Source organism: Ostrinia nubilalis, chromosome 2 (genome assembly GCF_963855985.1).
Source record: "Ostrinia nubilalis chromosome 2, ilOstNubi1.1, whole genome shotgun sequence".
Classification (NCBI taxonomy): Eukaryota; Metazoa; Arthropoda; class Insecta; order Lepidoptera; family Crambidae; genus Ostrinia; species Ostrinia nubilalis.
Window position 1 is genome coordinate 12,478,341 of NC_087089.1, and position 23,629 is coordinate 12,501,969.

A 23,629-nucleotide genomic window follows, 5' to 3' on the forward strand; every position below is an offset into this window, starting at 1 on the left:
AAGAAAGTACAGTTTTGCTATAAGGTTTTGCTTTCACCTTTCTATTAGATATAAATTAGAATAGTAGACTAGTTTCACGTAATTGGCAAAACGTTATTCAAACAATTAACTTTGAAGTTAGCGTTTCAAAATTCGCCCATTTCAAAGCGAGTTTGTATTGAAGTGTACACCTACAGAGTGAAAGGAAACGAATAATGATGCACAATGCCTGCTCAAGCAGTCAAGCAACAGGATCGCCAAACAAAGCGTGTTTTTGTCGCCCACGCAGGTTCAGCCGACGCAACATTCCAAGACTAAAACTGCAACCACAACTGCAACGTTGCTAGATTCGTGAATTTGGACAGCAAATCTAAATAATTATGTAATTATAGTAATAAGCGCTTTATCATTATCAGCAAAAAATGCTTTAGTGGGTAAATACCTCATCGACTTATTGTTGATCAATCATTTATTTAGGGGTAATTTGTGTAATAGTTGTATTTTGATAAAAAATATTTATTTTCATCATATTTCATCAATAAATATCCAATTGTTTGACAATTTTGTCTTACAAACCAACACGGCTATAAAATATAAGAAGTCAAACTTTGTTATGTAAATCTGTAGAGTAGGTAAGTAAATCTCAAATTCAGATCTTATCACATGTCGGGCCATGCTTCCAAAAGTCCAACGACCACATTGTTTGTACAATGAGCCGATGTCACCGAAGTCAGGCGCTGAGATGTCAAGGTTCAAGCGCCGCGATTACTCGGCTTATGATAATGAGGTGGCGTGATGCTACGTCACACGTTCCCGGACGTTACTCACGATGATTGGTGTATCTATTTTGCTAATAGTTAATAAACTTAGACCTAAGATCCTTCTAAATATAGGATAGTCGGCCTTAAAGTAATGCCACCACATTGCACATAAAAGCTAGTCATTCATTAGGTGTTAATCATTCATGACTCTTCCAATAAAACTTTAATGTACTATAGATCATTAATTGATGTTACTCATTTGCTATTAGATAAATCAGATCTTAAATCACTTGATCAACTTGTATTTATTGAATGTCCTTCTAGCCATAATCCTATTGATCGATTCTCAGCTTGACCGGTAATAAAACACAACCGTAAATTCTAGACAATAGCAGAGACAATCGATCAAAAGGTGAATGAGGACAAATAACATTTATTTGTTAAGGAAAAATCAGTAAAAGTAAGAAAATAGCATGAGATAGAAATGCAATCCAATTTAAGATACGAGTATCATCGTATTGCAGTTAAAAATTTTGCTGCTGCTTCACTGAAAATTCTATTATGTTTCATTGGTCACATCACGGAAATTTCCAACATACGAGCTACCCTTGCTAATCAAGAAATCCAATAATAGATTTTAATGACCTATAACACGTGATAACGTAGAATGTGTAGATGATGCATGACCGCGACCCCTTCGATCGTAAACAGTTTTTATCTATGTAGGTACGCTGACTCAACATACAGTTCCTAATCGCTTAATATCAAACATAACCCTAATGTACAAACAAACTAAATGAACTTGTCTTTATTTATTAAACTAGGCAAGAATTCTTAATGAAACTTATTACAAAATTACAAGGTTTTGAAGTTGAAATTTTTTTTCAGTTTCAAGTGTATTTTTTACACCATAATTTGCGTAATCGCAACAAGGCTTTGATGGCCTATGTTGAAACAACAGCAATGGGATGACCGGATACAAGATAAACGATACAGTTTCATCGGTCTGAAATATTCCATTATTGTAATTAATGTTAATATGACAATGTAAAATAGCCAGATAACCCGAGGCAGTTTCAATTTATATTTTTCTGATTCTGTAGTCATGCGGATTTGTAATCATGTTCCGAGGTATTAACAAAATAACATCTTCTATTTTATTTAACCCAAAGATATTTTTATTAACACAACACAGTTCAGGAAATTTTCTTATCTACATAACAGATGAGCTAAAAGTAGAGGGAAGAACCCCCCACCACCACCACCAACACTAACCATTTTGTCCATGACGTACGCGGATTACAAAATTATATTTTCTTCATAAATAACACACACAAGAATACCATTTGGACTCACATTGACGTCACATGACGTGAGCAAGAATCACCTGAGGATTCACGTAAATTTATGTTCTGTTTGAGTTTGAGGTCAACATGCCGACATGCCTACTTGTGCACACAAATACAACCTTCCCCATTGTTTTCTTAATGACGACCATAATTCTGCATAATATTAATTTACCTACGTGCAAGTATTGAATGAAGTTTTTAGCAGAATCGACATCATCTGTTAAATATACTGAAATTATGAACAAGAAATTAAGGAAAGAGCCAAAAATGTTCTTCAATTTCGGTTAAAAGCTCATTGCAAAATCAGTTGCAAATAAAATGACTGGAATCGTTTGTATGCTCTTGGCTTGTGCAGTCGATTTGGCAAGTGGGCAAGCTAAAGTAAGAAGAAGCATTTACATACGAATGCCATTCACGCACCGAATTCTCTAGAAGAACTAATTGCACAACCACTACATACAGCCTTCACATTTTATTTATCTAGTTCGGAATAACAACATTTATTTGCAGCCTTAATGAGGTGCATTGCATTTTAGGCATCGCGTAATGGTAATCTGCGGCCAACGAGAAGGTGGTAATTTAATATTTGCAAGGATTTCACTCATATTTGGATATTGCACCTTGAGTTAAGCAACATCTTTGCGAACATGCTCTATGGAAACCCAAAATTTCGATCGGTCCTGATATAAGATAGAAACTCTACAATAAAATTTGTAAACATCAGACAAGCTACGACTTTCAAACATTCAATGATTTTGTTCGTTGATATTATCATGACACTGATTTTAATTAAGGAAAGAAAATACAAATACCTATTATTAAACTACAAACAATTAATTAAAAGCTTATCCATACAATAAAATGTGGGACAAGTAAAGGCGATTAATGTGGCCAGTTCACGGCCGGCGCTTGACATAATACCGCATAACGGTCTTCTTCAATGAGTACACTAGCCGATACAGCACACGCAAGAGGGATAAACTATTCGTGTTCTAACTTCCTTCAAATTCAAGTACAACAAGCAAACATTACGAATATTCTCGTCAAATTACAAGGTCTAAGTTACTCTCTAATTTACAATCGCAGAGGTGGAGCAGGAAACATTATTATAACAAAACCAAACACGGTGGCCAGTTAACCCTACAAGGCACCCAGTTCCATTTGTGGAACACCGACTTTAATCGTTCCTATAGCTACAAAACTATTAGTAGCGACATCTTTTGCATCTTATTAGAAGCTACTGACATTTAGCAATGTAGTAATACGAAGTTTTACCTAAAGATGTCGTTCGTATTTTGGTTGTAGTGCACTCAGTGTAAAATTTGAATGAAAGTGACAAGTTAGTCGTTTGTCTGAATTCAAAAATAAATAAAAAATAGTTACTGAACAGTTTTGATTAGAAAAAAAATACTCTGTGTTATAAAGAAGTGTATATTTTGCAGAGGTAAGTTGTATTTTTTATTACAATAGTAAACGTATTAGTAAATCACATTTTTATTGTAGTTCCACATACGGTACGTTGAGCTTTAGTGTCCGTTTTTACTTACGTACTTACGACAACTTACCATATGAATATTTTGATTTTATTGCAGATAATGTCGCGAAGAAGATTGCATAATGGAGAAATTGAGCGTATTCATATATTAATTCTGAGAGTGAAGATGAACAAGATTTTTCTGACGCTGAAAGTGATGATGACATCGAAAAAAATCAGTCTATCCAAAACTTTTTACACTCTGCACTGCTGGACAAAGACATCCCCCACGAAGACCGGTCCTGTGCCGCTCGCATCCAGGTACCTCCCGCGACCTTCACCAGATCGTCGGTCCACGTAGTCGAAGGCTACCCACGCTTCGTCTACCGGCTCGTGGTCGCCACTCAAGAACTTTCCTGCCCCAGTGGCCATCAGCTCTACGAGCTATGTGCCCCGCACACTGCCACTCGATTCTGCGGGCTATGTCAGTCACTCTGGTTCTCCTACGGATCTCCTCATTTCTGATTCGATCACGCAAGGAAACTCCGAGTATAGCACGCTCCATCGCCCTTTGGGTGACCTGGAGCCAAGTACATCAATACTACCTCCTCGTGATGTCAGACGTGATGGGTTTGAGCATTTCCTATTTGGGGTGAAAAAAGACAACGATGCAAATATCCTGGTTGCAAAGTAAAACGTCCTGATCTCAAATGTCGCGTAGAACTTTTCCTAAATGAATATAATAATTATTATTGTTTTAGATCTTTTCATCAATAAAAAATAACAAATTTATGATATTATTCATATGATTATGTTTATTATAAATTGCAATATATAAAAAAGTTAAATAGATAATAGTTATTTCATTTTATTAAGAATAATAATTTTAATTATTAATACCAAAAATTATAGTTAGGGCTCAGAGTACCATATGTGGAACTAAAATAAAAAGTTGATGTTTTAGTAAAATGTGATTTTATTTTTATTTTTATAACTTTTTCCTATCTTCTCATCACTAATTACAACCAATATATTTTTGTCGCGCACTAAAAAAAAATTGAGCCTTGTAGGGTTAAAATCTAAATCAGATCAGTATCAGCGTTTTGAAAAGAGTGTGATTCTATGTGCATGTGGATTGAGTGATCCTTGCTTCAATCTTAACAAAAATCGAGGAAGTTTTACTTAAAATATGTTAAAACATTGCGATGAAGTTTAAAAATTTGTTAAACCTAAGATAAAAATGTTATGGCCAATAAATAGGAGCACTCATACCGCACGCTTTAAGAAAACGTCAACATGTTTATTTCAGAAAATAAAGCCTTTCCACTTCTTTTTATAGTATAGAAAAATTGTTAAGAATATGTTAAAACTATTAACAAATTCAGAAATTCCTTGCACGTCCCGTTCCAAAGTTATGACGATTATTTAGGATCACTCACACCGCACACGGGCCGTACGAGTGCTCTTCAAAATAATGACTTTTTATTAATAAATACGTTTTATGTCTGTTGGGAAATGTGTGCAAACTGACGAGCGAATTTGTTAAAGAATAAGTGTGACAAAACTTAAAAGCTGAAGGAAGAAATTAACCTTTATTCTTTCCTCCAATATGCCGTGTGAGTGATCCTTACTTTTACCTCTATCTGCTCATATGTAGTTCGTAGGCAGACTGAGATAGTATCTAAAATTGTTAATTGTTTTTAACAATTATTTGGCATATATTTTGCTTTTATTAAGGTCATAATTTAAGAAATATCAGGCTTAGATGATTCCTAAAGGAAAATGTTGATTAGGGTACATATGATTTTTTATTTTGTGAGACTGTTCCGATTCGTCAGACGTGACAATGCAAAACCAATGCAATCTAATATGTATTAGGTGTCCTGTTTATATTTTATTCCTATTGGCTAACTACTCTTCTAGACATTCTGTTTTACTTGACATACCTAGGTACATACTTTAGGTCTTTTGTGTCCTGTTTATATTATACTAGCTTTTGCCCACGGCTTCACCCCCGTGAAATTTAGTTTGTCATATATCGTCATAAATTATAGCCTATATGTTATTTTGGGTTATAAACAATAATACTGTAAAGTTTCATCAAAATCCGTTCTGCAGTTTTATGCGTGAAAAAGTAACAAACATCCAGACATCCACACAAACTTTCGCATTTATAATATTAGTAGGATAGGATTCTATGTTAACATTCTGTTTTACTTGACATACCTACATACTTTAGGCGTTTTAAATAAACACTGAACTGGAATTTTCTTTATGTCATGCTATATGGCATGATAAACAATGTAGAAAGGCTGCATATAAAATTAAGGATGTAGGTTTATAAGTACAGGTTACACACGGCAGGCATCTAGAAATGTATAGATTTCGATGTGCTCTTTACGAATTTCAACTTTGCGACCTCCTATTGTCTCCGCGGGCGCCACCAAATTGAAAAAATGCTGCTAGTAGCAGATTTTTTCAAATAATTCCTTTAGGATTATTTTTGATAAAACGTCCTTAGGAAAACTTCTGATGAATCGAAACAGTCTCTCAAAATAAAAAATCATACGTACCCTAAGCAACATTTTCCTTTAGGACTCATCTAAGCCTGATATTTCTTAAATTATGACCTTAATAAAAGCAAAATATATGCCAAATAATTGTTAAAAACAATTAACAATTTTAGATACTATCTCAGTCTGCCTACGAACTACATATGAGCAGATAGAGGTAAAAGTAAGGATCACTCACACGGCATATTGGAGGAAAGAATAAAGGTTAATTTCTTCCTTCAGCTTTTAAGTTTTGTCACACTTATTCTTTAACAAATTCGCTCGTCAGTTTGCACACATTTCCCAACAGAAATAAAACGTATTTATTAATAAAAAGTCATTATTTTGAAGAGCACTCATACGGCCCGTGTGCGGTGTGAGTGATCCTAAATAATCGTCATAACTTTGGAACGGGACGTGCAAGGAATTTCTGAATTTGTTAATAGTTTTAACATATTCTTAACAATTTTTCAATACTATAAAAAGAAGTGGAAAGGCTTTATTTTGTGAAATAAACATGTTGACGTTTTCTTAAAGCGTGCGGTATGAGTGCTCCTATTTATTGGCCATAACATTTTTATCTTAGGTTTAACAAATTTTTAAACTTCATCGCAATGTTTTAACATATTTTAAGTAAAACTTCCTCGTATTTTGTTAAGATTGAAGCAAGGATCACTCAATCCACATGCACATTGTGATTCTTCATTGTGAAAATGCTACAGAATTTTATAATTAAGAAAAGGATAAACTAATTATTCTAGTGGGTATGAAAAGAAAGGCAAAGCTCTTGCTCCGTTTTCTAGCTTGAAATAATGGAGGTTGAAACGAAAGGCAAAGATTCTGCCAGCTAAATGGAGTGTAATTAGCTCCACACGGAAATGTGCTTCTTGACACAACCTAGTACACGGTATGCTGGTCGACAGTTTTCGTTGGCCGAGGCGGTAACTGCACTTTCTCCCATACCGGCAAGAATGTTGTTTGTCTATCGATCGTCTACTAGATTTGACAGTTGTTTTCTAATCAAAGAGAAATTGGCTTTTACGCAAATATTATTATGAACTGTGATGATTACGGCATCGTACACAATACAATTTAGAAATCAGAATTATTCGTTCTGTAGAATTCCTAAATCAAATTATATTGATTTCAGGAGATGTGTCTCAGCAGACTTAGTTTTGTTTACCCTTCACAGCACATTTGCACTTATTAGCATATGTTTAAGTAACAACTCATCGTCAGATGTGGGCGTTGTTCTGTGTATTTCTTGACGACCTATCACTTTTGGGTTAGGGTTCTAGAGAATGTAACATGTAAATCTACTCACGGGTAGTTCCTGTTCCTTCTTCACATATCCATTTTTCCTGTATCCATTTAGTCCTGTCTCCAGCTTCCCATTCGGCACGTGCCCGTTCGTGAGCGTCGTCGTCACCGTCACCGCTGACATCATTGACTAATTTCTGGTTTCTTTGAGCAAGCAAATCCGCAGAAAACAATTCCAAAATAGTGGTCGTCACGAGTGAGTTACTGTTTCTCGCATCATTAAAAGTAGTAAATAACAGTACCTCTAATTGTACTGAATGACTAAAATGTGACGGAAAACACGATGTCAAGTCACTTGACGAATGTCAAGGATTCGAATAAAGATAGATGTCTGACCGATCTGATGAAATACAGAACCACCGATTTTACTACAATCGTAATTTAGTACGTGTATTCTCCGCGAAAAGAGGGCCGCGACTAACTAAACCGAACCACGGAATCGGTAGGAATGTAGCTGATATAAGTTGCATAGCGTGTTGGGCGAGAGCGGGTGTGCGAGCGGCGAGGCGGGCGGGCGACGCCGGTGGCGCGACGCCGACGTGGAGGCTCGGCAGACACGCGACGCGCCACGAGCGCGCCCGAGGGGACTCCGCGGCCGAGCAGCGACCAGCGAGCGGTCTGTCATTGAGCGCCACCGTGCAATACCGTCCATTCCAACGAAACTATTCATAATAAAAACAGCACGGACGTGTCACATGCTTGCCGCAATTAATAAAACGGATTTTGAATCATACGGCCGGAATGAAAACCAGAAGAAACACGACTGCATTGCAAAATTACTTTTTTGGTTGAATATCATTAATGATTTTATTCCTTAGGGTAGAGAAGGTTGTTGTGCTTGTGTCGATAGGATTGCTTCATGAATTGGCCACAATGGGCACAGAAAAGATACTGATAGAACACGCCAGTTACCGGTGAATATGTTACGGTAAATATGATAAATGTGAAAATTATTAATAATAACCGGTACTTGGAAAATTTGGGAATCCTCATTAAAAATGAAAAATCTTCAAAGAAAATAAGACCATCAAATATTAATTGCAAATTAGATGTTAAAGTTAATTATGAAATTCTTGAATACGTATTATTTCTTATCTTTTATAGCTTTACACGCTTGGTATCGTACGATTATAATATGCGCACAAGGAGAATTCTCCACAGAAGAAGACAATTTACTGTAAAAAGATTTGTTAGCTATCATTATCGCCTAAAGGTATGCGGTAATGCGGAACATCTTTAGCTATCATATCCTGCAGGACATTGGTCATTTCAACATTGTTTAGAAGATGAACAAACAGTAACAGAAAAGCTTGCAAAGGTGCTCATTTCTAGAGCACTTCTGATTAAATCGCAGGTAGTTGATAAAGCCAAGCCGATTAGCTACTGAAGTCATAGTTTCAATGGGCAGGCCACGTAGCGGGAAAAACCGGACGAACGATGAGGGAAGAAAAACCTTCATGGTTGGGTTTAAATGGAAAGTAGTTGCTTGCAACGATGGGAACGAAAATGTTCCAAAAAGTAAATTATCGGCTTTATTATGATCCTAGGAGATTTCCTCCTGAATATCATCTCCCTAATTTCAGGTTGTAGCTGGTCTGTAACTATGATGAATATGTATCCAAAGTTTGATGGTGTTGATCCAGCACTTATTTGCAGGTTGCAAAAGGGTTAAAAAGAGCTGAAGAATAGTTTTTTTAATTACTAAAACTTGAGAGAAATGATCTTTTGAAACTCTTCGTGCAAATTCACCAAATTAATACTATTTTTGTTCAGATAATTGGTCCTTGTAAAGGAAGTAAGTAATGGAAGTTAATGTTCAAATTCAGAATAGTAATGTATAATTTAGTTTAATGAACAAAAACATAATTAACCTAACGTTAATTTTAATAAAGTAAGAAATGAAGTCCAAATAAAATGGTATGATGAATGAATGATGCAGGATGCAGCTGATTAAATACAGATACTGTCTTGCGATGCGAGACGTGACACAGATAAAAGAGTACCTACAGCAGACCTGTCTTGCTGTCGAGTGCAGTGTAAATAATTTTGATAGATTCTTGTGAGAGTCCTTGTGCTATTATGAACGTCACGTATCTGTTTAAGAAACTGTGAAGGCGTTGGCGCCTGGTGTTATAGGTACGTGACGTCAAAACTTTCTAACAACATATAATGATCTTGTCGATTACTTAAGTACATACGATCGCAGTTCTTTATTATTATAATTGCAAAATTGTGAGAGCAACTAGAGCAGAAAATGTTGTATCTTATGTTTGATCCAACAATTGTTATGATAACATAGTGTTCATCGTATTGTATTTTTATATTATCAATTAATACAACAAAGTTGGATAATAATATAATGTAAATGGAAACGTATCTAGGTAAGTAGGTATACGTAATCAATAATTTTAGCATTAGCTGATAAGGCGTGCGTGTTAAAATTAAATATGTAGGTATACCTACTAGAATGATTAAGTGTGCTATAGTGCTACGTTGCGATTTACCAATAACCAAAGTCAAGGACGTGATAAATTGAAAGTGGATCTAGATATCAATTTATGTACTATCTAACAAATTACTTTGCTTGGAACTTGTGCATGCTTCACAGTAAACCGGTTAAATACACGGTAAAATTAAAGGAGTATCTAATGTATAGTATAGACATAGATATCTGTGCACTAACATAGGGAAAATAAATGTTTCTAAAAAAATATCATAGTTGTGAATGTTGTGATCAAAGTTTTGAGTGGGTGCGATGTTGAAATGGTAGCCTGACATATAGGGCGACACAGGTTCTGAGGGGCCATGGGTGCTTCAGGGCACCTCCTCCACAGTATATGACTGCAGCCTTGGCATGAGAGACACCGCAGAACACACGCTCCAACAGTGCCCAGCCTGAGCAGAAGAACGAGCGGCCCTCAGAGCGTGTGTTTTTGTTGTTATTGATTTCCGAAGTTTACTCCTTCCGAATTATTCCTTCTATTAAAATGTAAATAGGTACGGCACGATTCCTGCAACTGCAACACATGTTCTACAGCTTGACCACCAATAAACCCAACTGGACAAGATTAAGTTAGTCCAAGAGAAAAGTCAAACTGTGATCAGTTTTCCTTTGCAAAATAACCTGCCTCAGGCTGTACGAGCTATCGTACAAACGTATTCACTTTTCATATAGCTAATAAGTTATTGCTAAGTAAGCGTTTGCGCGGTTGACCCAAATTAGCGACGAACGCATTGAATACTTTATAGCAATAAATCAGTGTATTTTTAACAGTCACTCAAACTGGTCGTTTTCATTCCACCTCTCTCCCGACCCGTCAGCATCACTCACATCCTCATAGCATAGCATCCTTACCCTAGCATTCTTTAATGTAGGAGTTACGCCCCACATTAAATGGTCCTTCGATCCTACGGACTGGTTTGATCTCGCGTTTCCGGTACAGTGCAGTATAGTTCGCGTTGTCAACTGACACGTTAACACCACGTCACGGAACGTGTAACCAGTGAACTAGTGCTCTCTAAGTTATTGAAGTGCTATCATCAACGCAAGCCAGGAGGCTTGTACTCACAGCATCAGCATTATAGTACCGGCCAGGAGGCTTGTACTCACAGCATCAGCATTACGGTACCAGCCAGGAGGCTTGTACTCACAGCATCAGCATCAAAGTACCAGCCAGGAGGCTTGTACTCGCAGCATCAGCATCAAAGTACCAGCCAGGAGGCTTGTACTCGCAGCATCATCTCTACAGTATCGGCCAGGAGGCTGGTACTCACACCATCAACGTTCAGGCGTGGGCCAGGAGGCTCGCCTACACCGCGACAGCACGCAGCAAGGCATCGCAGCGCAAGTCAGGAGACTTGAAATCACAGCAGCATCCTCAAAGTAAGATCGTTCTTTTTATTTGCTCTTATTGCACTTTTATTCCTATAAAAATGGAAACCCTACTAAACTACCAGGAGGAAAACATCAAGAAAATACAAAAAATACAAATCAACTTTCACAAGGACTCGGAATCAAGGAAGACATTGGACTATGTCAAAATGAGACTGGACGCGTTGGAAAACCACTGGGCGGACTTTGAAAGGAATCACAAATTACTTCAGGACTATCCCGGTAAATCCGACGTAGTATACTTCACGGATGACATATACTCAAAAGCAACCGATATCTATAAATCAACTCGCAACCTACTATTAGCACAGAGATCCAAGCTACTAGAAATGAAGACACAACCCCGAGAATCCAGGAACACAAACGAGACAGCAACACAATGGACGGAAAAATAGAGGAGTTAATGTCACAGCAGAAAACCAACTTCAGGGCTTTTAATAGGCTTATAGCAGGAATCAACCTTGACAGAATTTCGGAAAAATGGGAGTTGGAGGATGAACTTCGCAACGTACAATCAAAATGGAATGTTATCGATAATCTTCATCTAAAAATTGACAACTTTCTGCAAGGAGAGGACAGAAGTTACGAGGAACAGCTATCAAGTGTGGAATCATCCTACAAAAACATCAAGCGAGCATTGAACAGGAAACTAGCATCTACAGCACATTTACAGCAAAGTACACCACAACTGGAAATACCAATTTTTACTGGGAAGTACACACAGTAGCCTACCTTCCATGATTTATTTTGTGAAGCGATCCATAACAACAACTTACTTACTAAAACACAAAAAATGCAGCATCTCAAAGGGAAAGTCAAGGGAGACGCAGAACGACTAATCCAGCATCTTCATATTACGGCGGAAAATTACGACATAGCATGGGAACTACTTATTCATCGTTATAATAACCCACAAGTGTTATTCTCTAAACAAATTGACATATTTTTGAACCATCCAACAATACAAAAACAAACAGCATTTGAACTCAGGAGATTGTATGACACATCTACAGAATGTATACACGCAATACATAATTTAGGGATCGATACTACAACATGGGACCCGTTGTTAGTTCATCTCATCTCTAAAAAACTGGATATAGAAACTTACAGCGACTACAAGGAAGCGCGTAAAGCACCTCGCGAGCTTCCATCACTCGATGAGCTAATGTCCTTCCTCGAGAGCAAATTCACAGCTCTTGAGACCGTCTATCATAAACGAGAGAAAACAACCCTATCTACAAACAGGCAACCCACCAACAACGTCAATCGTCACCATCCGGAAAAATCATTTAGCAAGCCAAACTATCAGAGATCTTATCCAGCATACACAGTCTCTGTACCTACAAATACAAGATGCCCATTTTGTAATCAGGAACATGTATTATATCAATGTAAAAATTTCATCAGCATGGACTCTGAACAGAAATTGAGGTCAGTTACAAAATTAAACGTCTGCACTAATTGCTTACATTTGCATCGCAACAGTAAATGTCATTCCAGCAAACGTTGCAAAGAATGCAATAGCACGCATCATACGATACTTCATGAATCGTTCGTGCAACGGAGGTCATCGGCCCCGAGCACCTCACAATCGGCCGTTCCGATGACGTCAAACAAGTCAACATCAAGCAAACAGCACAATGTCAATCACGTGGCGAGTGAAGATGAGGAGATCTTGCTCACTACATTGCTAATAAGGATTAAAGCAGCCAATGGAACCTATGTTACTCTACGCGCCTTGCTAGACCAGGGCTCGCAGATCTCATTAATCACGGAGAGAGCAGCACAATTACTTGGATTAAAGCGTCAGAGCTACCACGCCTCTGTCCTAGGAGTAGGAAATGGAACGAAGCAAAGCAAAGGCGCTGTAACTTTACAGTGTCAATCCATCCACGACGATTTCGCCTTTGTGACGAAAGCTTTAGTAGTTACAAAGTTAATAAACAACTTACCAACAAAAACGTTTAACAAGCAATCATGGACTCATCTTCAAAACATCAATTTAGCGGATCCCGAATATAACATCTCAAAGCCGACTGATTTACTTTTAGATGCAAGCGTATACTCGGATATCATCATGAACGGTCTCATCAAAGGTCCCGCCCGTGCTCCCATAGCACAACAGACTAAACTGGGCTGGATACTTTCGGGGAGCGTTCAAACAAAAACTTTCAATTGTCACGTCGTTATTAACAATCTGGAGGAGATAGCAAAATACTGGGAACTCGAGGATGTAACGGAATCATCATCATCAACATTCTTATCACCTGAAGAGAAATACTGCGAGGATTATTATCAAGCAACTACTAAGCGTCTGGAAAATGGACGCTATCAGGTCCCATTACCAATGAAGCCAGGCTACCAGGAAAAGCTTGGTAATTCTAAATTTAAAGCAATAGGACAATTTAGACAGCTGGAAAATAGATTGGCTCGTAATCAACCACTAGCCAATGATTACAACGCATTCATGAACGAATATAGGAAACTAGGTCACATGTGCTTAGCAAATAAACAACAGCTTTTACCGTATTACTTACCACACCATGGTGTCCTGCGCCTGGAGTCTACAACAACCAAACTACGTGTCGTGTTCAATGCATCATCTAAATCGGACTCAGGATACAGCCTCAATGACGTCATGGAATGTGGACCTAACTTGCAAAAGGACTTATTAGGACTTATTCTACAATGGAGACAGTACCCCTATGTACTAACAGCGGACATTGAAAAAATGTACCGTCAAATCTTAATCAGGGAGGAGGATCAACATCTACAAAGAATCATCTGGAAGGGTTCACCACAGGAGCCCATGCAGGAATATGAACTTACAACCGTTACTTACGGCACAAAGGCCGCGCCTTACCTCGCAATGAGGACACTTCAGCAGTTAGCACGAGATGAAGCTTCTAACTACCCTTTAGCAGCACCAGCAGTTGAACATTCATTCTACATGGACGACCTTCTTAGCGGTCATTACACTATTGATCAAGCAAAGGAATTACGTCATCAGTTAATAGAAATTCTAAAAAGTGCTGGAATGAACCTCAGGAAGTGGTCCAGCAACACCCCAGAGCTTGTAGAGGATTTAACAGCAGATCAGTTAAATGCTCCATTCGATTTCAAGTGCACGGAAACCAGGAAAACACTCGGATTAAGATGGAATTCGCAGCCTGACACTTTTACTTTTCATAATAACAACATTGAACAAAGTAAACAAGAAAAGCATACAAAGAGACAATTATTATCTGAAATATCGAAGCTTTTTGATCCGTTAGGTTGGCTCTCACCTATTAGCATTAGAGCTAAACTATTGTTTCAACGAGCATGGGAAACAGAAACATCATGGGATACCGAATTATCTTTAGATATTCAAAAGGAATGGATAGCATTAAAAACAGATTATGAAAATATTGATCAATTTATTATACCTCGATACATTGGAAATATACTTCAAAATCACGAAATTCACTGTTTCTGTGACGCATCAGAAAAGGCTTACGCCTGTGTTGTTTACATAGTAACAGTGGATCCTAAAGGCGTGCGCACATCGAACATCGTGGCCGCCAAAACAAAACTAGCACCACTGAAAAAGAAAATATCGCTACCGCGCTTAGAGCTGTGCGGAGCTCTATTAGCATCCCAATTAGTCAGCAAAATTTTACAAGCCATTCCACATGAAAAAGCAACTCTATACGCATGGACCGATTCTATGGTTGTTTTGGGTTGGCTTCAGGGAAACATAAACAGATGGAGCACATTTATAGCAAATCGTATACAACAGATAATTAACGTCATTCCAGCATCCCAGTGGCATCACGTAAAGTCAGAAGAAAATGCAGCTGACTGTGCCACCCGAGGTTTGACTAGCAAACAATTAGCATCCGATCCCATGTGGTGGAGAGGGCCACAATGGATGCTAAACAACCCTAAGGACATCAAACCCATTCAATATCCCGAACCCGATATTGAAGTCAGGAAGACAAAAATTGTAGCAACAACTCAATTAGGAGACGAACCGATAATAAAACAGCTCTTATGTACACACAGCTCAATATCTCGAGTAGCAAAAATCGTAGCATGGATCACGCGATTTATTGCACGGTGTCGTAATCCACAAACTCAGCAAAATGTAAACGTGTCGCATTGCAAGTCATTGACTTCGACAGAAATAAGCAATGCATACGAACTAATAATAAAATACGATCAATCAATTGAATTCGCAGAGGAAATTCACGACCTTCAAAAAATAGGTCACGTCAAATCTAACAACAAATTAGCAAACTTACACCCTTTCGTGGATGAGAGAGGATTACTTAGAGTAGGAGGACGACTCAAACACTCCAGCATCAATAGCACTACTAAACATCCTTGCATTTTATCGAAACAGAGTCGCCTCACTCAACTATTGATAGAACAAGCACACCAAAATTGTTTACATGGAGGAGCAAAATTAACATTGTCTTATTTGAGAGATAAATACTGGATATTAAGCGGGATGAATACCGTTAAAAAACAACTGAGGCGTTGTGTTACGTGTCGGCGCTTCAGCCAGCAAAACCTTGGTCAAGTTATGGCGGACCTGCCCAAACCAAGGGTCACACCTTCGCGGCCGTTCACACACTGTAGAGTCGATTTTACAGGTCACGTGGAGGTAAAAGCGAACAAGGGACGTGGCATAAAAACCTCAAAAGGTTACATTGCCATATTTGTGTGTCTGAGTACAAAGGCCGTACACTTAGAGCTAGTGTCGGACCTCAGCACACCAGCATTTCTAGCAGCTTTCAGGAGGATGTGCGCCAGGAGGGGCACACCGAAAGAAATGTATAGCGACAATGGAACAAACTTTATTGGAGCTTCGAAACTATTGAAAAAGGAATACGAGCAATCAGCACAGCTTATTAACACGGATTTTATCAGCAGCATCAGTGAACTTGGAATAAACTGGCACTTCAACGCACCAGCATGGCCCAGCGCTGGAGGACTCTGGGAAGCAGCGGTCCGTAGCATGAAGTACCACCTACGGCGGGTTCTTGGTACACAGAAATTAACCTACGAGGAGTTTAGCACACTACTAACTCAAATCGAAGCGTGCTTAAATTCGAGACCGTTGTGCTCGCTCAGTGAAAATCCAGAGGACATCAACAGTTTGACACCAGGACAATTCCTTATAGGTGGACCTATTTTGTCAAACTCACACCCAAATTCAAACTCAGAAGGCATCAATCTTCCAATACGATGGCAATTGGTTCAGACGATGACTAAAGGCTTTTGGAAGAAATGGTCACACGAGTACCTACAGTCATTGCAAAAACGTAGCAAGTGGCTAACAGACAAGGAGGACATCAAAGTCAATGACGTTGTCGTTGTCAAGGACGAAAACCTACCACCCACCAGGTGGGGTTTAGGTAGAGTAGTGGAGGTTCATCCAGGAAGTGATGGACACGTTCGTGTTGTCACATTGAAGACGAAATGTGGCATTATCAAACGTCCTATAACCAAATTATGTCTACTTCCAGTTCATGAGCAGGAAGACACGACAGATAACTGTCAAAACAGGAGCGATGTCGATGAAGTCCAACCTTCAAATCACACGTTACCTGATAGCAAAGCAACAAATAAGCGCACCAGGACAAAAACTAATAAATTTTCAGTCTCTACAGTACTATTTACGTTATTTTCTTTGTTGACATTAAGTACTCAACAAGAAGTGACGTCATCAGCAATATGCAACGTCACCTCATTAGAAAACAACAATCAAGGACTTTACTTTGATCAAGTGACAGGATTACAACATATAATAGACGAGTGGAAACTAATAGTCTATTATAATATGTCTACCTATTGGCAAGGATTATCAAACATGGATCAGTACATTTTACACCTAAAGGAATTAGTTGAACCAAATTCGCAGTTCAACAGTATAACTTATCAATTAGAACATGAAATGGAGGAAATTAGACACTATAACCGACTACTTAAAACTCATCATTCATTAAACAGACAGAAACGAGGCCTAGTTAACGGCGTTGGATACATAGCAAACTCATTGTTTGGCGTCCTCGACGAGCGATTTGCCGAGCAATACGAAAAGGATATTCAAAAAATTACAAGGAATGAAAATCATCTGAGAAATCTAATACGCAACCAAACTGTTGTCCTCGAAGCCGAATACAACATATTAAAACGCAATGAAGTTAATATGAACAAACAATTTTCATTCATCAAGGAAAGGTTAAACAACGTTTCACTGGAAGTAGGTCAAATAGCATTAGATAATAAAAATGGAGTTTATATCACATCGTCAGCGTTGGCAGCAAGCATCATCATATCCAACTTAAGGAGGATACAGCAAAGTCTACTGGACACTGTGACAGATATCAGTCAAGGTCGAATTGATATGCATCTACTATCACCAGAACAATTGGAGGATCAAATCAATCTCATATCAAGTCACTTACAAGGTGGCTTAGCTTTACCTGTTAACAATGAGGAAATAAAGGATATTTACAAGTTATTAAAAGTCTCCGGCAGGGTTGTCAATAACTACTTAATAATCGAAATAAAACTACCGCTAGTAAGCACTGACATTTACGAAGTTAATAAAATCATCAGCATTCCACAGAGGAGATCGAATCATCTATCATATCAAATTACATCAAAACTACCTTATATTGCATACAACACCAGGAAGGATACAGTCATACTCCTCTCAGAAGATGAACTCAAATCATGCATAACGGTTTCAGTCAAAAAGATATTATGTTCCTTTGACAAACCTATATATGATTTATCATTGAAGCAATCATTTTGTACAATTAATATATCAAACAGCAACAATGAAAGTGGGTCGCCCTGTTTATCGTCGTTATCCACCTGTCGCGATCAATGGACTAAGCTACATCAGCAAAACGCTTGGCTGTTCTCTTGTTGCAACGAGTGTAATGTTCGTATTTTTTGTCCGTCAACAAATATGATAATGAAAACGCTCAAGAACAATGGCATCATAGATATCGGTCAAGGTTGCTCACTAAAAAGTGATTCATTTTCATTATATGCCCATAACAATTACATCAACTCCATCAACATAAATCAAAAGATGGAGGTTCCGCAAGTCTCAGTATTGAATAAACTACTTAACACGTCTATTCATTATGAGTTTCCACCCGTCAAGGATAATGAACAGGAATATAACCAAATAAAAGAGCAAATAAACACACTAAAGCAGAGTCAGTCAGATCCACTGACAGTTCACGATGTACACCACTACACCCTGTCATACAGTCTCGTGGTCGTCATTTTAGTCGTCGGAAGTATCTTTGCGTATACAAAGATAAGAAGCAGACTTATCAACCGGGCCAGGCAGGCCCAGCCGCAGCAGCCAGAGCAGCCAGGGCAGACGGGCGCGCCGGCGCCCGCCCCGAGACCTCATCTCAGTGCTAGTGTCAGTGACGTCAGTGCTAGTGTTGTTAGTGAAGTGGCGGACATAGTGCGGTCTCAAAGCTTGTTCAGTGTTAATAAAGGCACCTCGCCGATGGTGTCCCGATCAGTGAAGTTTAACATCCCTAGTGAAAGTGTAGATTTAGATAACGAATATTAAAGACTCTATCGTTAGTCTTTAAAACATTTAGCATAAGCATCTCGTAGCATAAAAATACTAACCCTTTATAATGGAATCACCTTATATCACCTAACAATCTTTTATATCATTTAGCATAAACTTCACAATCATCATTCAAGGAGTAACGATAGGCATCTTTTTCCCCAGCATCCACTAAACATTCTTGTTTCTCATTCTTATTTTATATTATTTTTCTGGTGGGAAAGATGTACGAGCTATCGTACAAACGTATTCACTTTTCATATAGCTAATAAGTTATTGCTAAGTAAGCGTTTGCGCGGTTGACCCAAATTAGCGACGAACGCATTGAATACTTTATAGCAATAAATCAGTGTATTTTTAACAGTCACTCAAACTGGTCGTTTTCATTCCACCTCTCTCCCGACCCGTCAGCATCACTCACATCCTCATAGCATAGCATCCTTACCCTAGCATTCTTTAATGTAGGAGTTACGCCCCACACAGGCTGAAAAACAGAAACAGATCACCCTACTAAATTTTAAGACTGCGCTCTTTGAATTCTCTTTGGCAGGCTAAAAGTTATTGTTAGTGTATTATTTATAAATAATATAGGCATAGAACGAGGTTTTATTAATCAAGCTAGCCTTGTGGCCTCCGATGGCGTGAGGCGATAAGATAAAATTCTAACATCACACTTCAAACAATGCCATTGCGAATGCGAATGTAAAACATTGCGGCCGCATTTAATGGCATCGACTATTCAGCTGCGCGCAATATATTAATCGTAGTATCACAGATAATATAATACTTAGTATATTTATACACACGTCAACTATAATTTTAATCACGCATGAGGCAGTTTACAGAAAAAATCCCAGAGCAAGCGGTATGTATCACTAATCACAAATTCAGATACTTTATTTTATGTGATTAGTTAACATAGTTTGATAACTAAAATTCTAATATCTATTTATGAAAAGGGTGCATAAAGTCCTAATAATGTATTTCCAATAAGTGTTTAGTAGGTATAGATCAACTAAACCCGAACTCTTTTTACAGACTTCATGACGTCGACAACGATTCTCCGAACTAATGTATAATCCATTGCAATGTTTTTTTTCAAATCTCACTTCGCAGAATGATCTATGCCAGAAACATTATTTAAAACTAATCTTTTTTTAGTTTCTTTATAATTTCCAACCCGGAAACAGAGTCGCAAGCAACCTAGCTATAGTCTGAAATTTTTGAGACTAGACTCTAGAGATAGAGAGCAATTATAAAAAAAATATAGAGACACTCGTGAAAAACAAGAAGCGCAAGAGGCGGAAACCAAGATTGGGCAAGCATCTATCTCCCTTTGCTTAAAAATAGCATGTGATGTGGCGCCGTAAAGTCTGTCTCCAGACTCGTTTACGATAAAGATGAATCTTATAGTTGCTTACGTCCTGCTGAGAAAAGCTTTTTGTCTAAATAAAGGGGTTAAGCTTGTGAAATTATCTATTAGTTTTATGAACGCTCTAGATTTTCCACTTCAGAACATGCTTATGCAATACATTGGACCTTTAGCATGGGTATTGGACTATTGGTATTCAAGAATCAAATAAAAACATCGTAAATCTTAAATGTCAAATCGAATGGGATTGTGAACTCTTGATTGCGAATCATTTTGAACTTTAAATCGAACCCACAAAGTTGGAGTTGTAGAGACCTTATACAAAGAATCTTAGAATTAGACTCTTGGGAATCTTGGGTCAACATCACAGTCAAGCAGTGCTCCTTTTCCGATCAGATTCTGAAGTCTCTTGATCTGAAATCCTATTCTATAAAGTGTGGAAAGAGGAGGCAACGACCGGCCTACTGACCGATATGTGGGCGCCAAACCCGGGCCGCTGGGTGCCCGTGCACTGCCAACGCCAGGTCGCCACCACGCATGCCCTGCCTACCGCCAACAATTCACCGGTCAAAAATATAAACGACGGAAAACATCACTGTAATCAACACTCGACTGATAAACATAAACGTCATGTTGAAAACAATGACACCATTAAATTATAGTTTATTGATTAGTGTACCTAACCTACTCATGATTTTTAATTAGATTCGTAGGGAAAACGACATGGTTAGTATAATTTTATATTATTTTAATTATAATGAGTTGATTTCGAGTAAAACTTATTGTAGAAAACGTCTCTAAATTAGCTTAGAAGGTCACTCGTTCACTTTCAGTTACTAGAGGCGTCGTAGTAGGAATAAGTAGCTACTATCCACGTTGCTACGCATTATATTGAGCTACTTATTTAGTTAGAACCCTATGGTTGGTGCTTGCTGTCCTACATCTTAATACATGCGAGCATTATACTCAAAGTGTGCGCGTCATTAACTAACACACTAACATCCGCATGTTCACTAATTATAGCAGAAAAAATATAATTCCAAGGGCGCGTTAAATACGTTTCGTTAAGGAAAAGAGCATAATTCTATAAAGCTGCTATTATACGTTTGTGTTTAGAAATTGTAGTTTGACGCGGTCTCGGTCGAGGTTCATTATTTGAGTTACTCAGGGGCCGAATGTGTAACATAGGTGTTACGGTTTACGAATTCACGCACCGTAACTCTATACGCGTACGTAGCGTGGTCACTTGGTCGCGATCACGCCACTTTGTTGGCAGCGCGCCTAGATATTGATTAATTTGGCTTTCGTTTTCGGACTATTACAGGACAAATTGTTGTAATTGTTATGAGTGATAGATGAACAATTTATATGGACAACAGGATTCCTTACTCACGGGTTGTTGTCTCATTGTCTTTAATATAAAAATCTTTACAAAACAAAATTGTAAATAAAGTATAGGTATTTATTTATAGTAAAGATTAAAATTAAAATTGTTAATTTAACTTGTTGGTCTACTTTTTTGCACAGATATTTGGGTTTTGTAACTCGCCCTTACTGATATCCAATTTGATTGACTTTTTTAGTCAGTGGTGGTGAGACTATGACATACTTAGTAAGACTAACAAGTATATTAATCTAATGGATTAAGATGATAGTTGACTTTTTGATACAGAAATGTTATTGTCTTTCAGAAGTGAATCACATTAAATTGTTTCATCAATCCCTGCCTCAACAGTGACACAGTGATTCATATTGAAGTGTGTATGTATCATGTTTATTTTTGTTTAGTTCCTCATAGAGTTATTAAGTAGTGTTGATAAAATTATGTTGTCTTTACCTATTTAATTTATATTTCCTATGATTGATTAAATTCATATTTACTTATTGTCATCAAACATTTTAAGATGTCTAATGCAATGAAGATATTTCATTTTACTCTGCAATTTCATTATTGAGTAAATTGATAATAATTTTTGCTCTGTCATATTACATTTTCAGTGGACAAGGCAAGACGAGAAACATTTTAGACTGTTTCAAGTAAAAAAAAAAAATACATTGGTTACTGCAATCTAGGAGACAATGAACAATTAATTAATGTTTACACATCTTCAGGTTTGCATTACATTGTTCACAACCAGTTTCAAAGGCAGCATGTTATACAAAGGCAACTCAACAATTAAACTAGTAGTATTGCTATTAAAATACTGTAAATGCCAGCTCCTTGGTAAAGTTTCAGATAGTTCTCATATCATTATGTTTTCTAGCAAATAAGGTTGGTAATTACATTTGAACAGCTTGGGGAGTGTAGAATAAATCCTCCATAAGCCTCTGGTAAGAGACTGGACTTTGATCTTTATTTGCTAGTGAAACTCGAGGCCGATTCTATAATTGAGTGACAACTTTTAATTGGAGAATAACATTGAGAAATTCAGATAATTGCCCAAACGAGAACTATCAGTATGCCAAACTTATTCTGCAGAAAAGTTATCTACCATTTAAGTTCCTAATAGGCTATCAGAAACTTTATCAACAAGTGTTAAAACTGGTCATAAACATACATCTTTAAGGTAATAATTGGTAGTATAATTAAAATTACTAACCAAAATTAAGCATACTTAGTAGCATCTACTATTAGACTTACAAAATATATCACTTACCTCGGTCTTAAAACAAAAACACTGGATTTAACACAAACTTCACAAATCCAGTCACCACAAATTAGAAAGGTTAGATATGAAAGTAGGCAAGTACTCATTCATTTTAGGTGTATTGAATGTGTAACTAGTTAGAAACTGTAACTTACCAAGGATAAATCAGAGGTGGGTTGGCTAGTGCTGCTGGTGAAGCTTGTGTTGCTGCCATTCTTGGTCTCGTCGCCTACTTCTGTCAGTTTCTCACTCATTTCGTTGTCGCTGCCGATTCGAGAACGTTTACGAGACATTATAACATCGCAAGCCTGTGCCGTTCACTGCAAGACTATTTACACGTGTCAGTCTCTGGTCTAGAATTCGATGACCAAATGCAGTTTCAATTTTATTTAGATTAATTCTTGCGTAACAGCGAGCACGCTGCTATTGAATTGCTGGAATACCTCGTATTAATCAAGGCAACTATGAGCCAAGGAGATCAGTCGCGGTAAATCTCCGTAAGCAATAGAGCATACGACCACGTACAAGTTTTGCAGCCTACAGACAGCAACAAAATTGTGGTCATAAAAAACTAATACTTGAAGGATTTTTAGACGGTTAAAAAGTGCTCTAAAAGTTTCTAATTTCGCCGAATAAAACCAAAAGCAAAACGAACGACATTTGATCAAGAAATGACATC

General features: G+C 37.7%; 1 protein-coding gene across 3 annotated transcripts in view; it reads right to left on the minus strand.

Moving 5' to 3' along the window:
* Positions 1-23,629, minus strand: part of LOC135084233 (choline-phosphate cytidylyltransferase B-like) — a 35,324-nt gene extending 11,695 nt beyond the window's left edge. For 2 of the 3 annotated variants that reach the window (XM_063978984.1, XM_063979001.1), the window contains exon 1: positions 23,106-23,629. In XM_063978984.1, the coding sequence (XP_063835054.1) occupies positions 23,106-23,243 (138 nt within the window). In that variant the 5' untranslated portion in view covers positions 23,244-23,629. Of the gene's footprint in view, positions 1-7,439; positions 7,894-23,105 lie in introns of those variants that run through there. The other variant, XM_063978992.1, reaches the window with a different exon arrangement.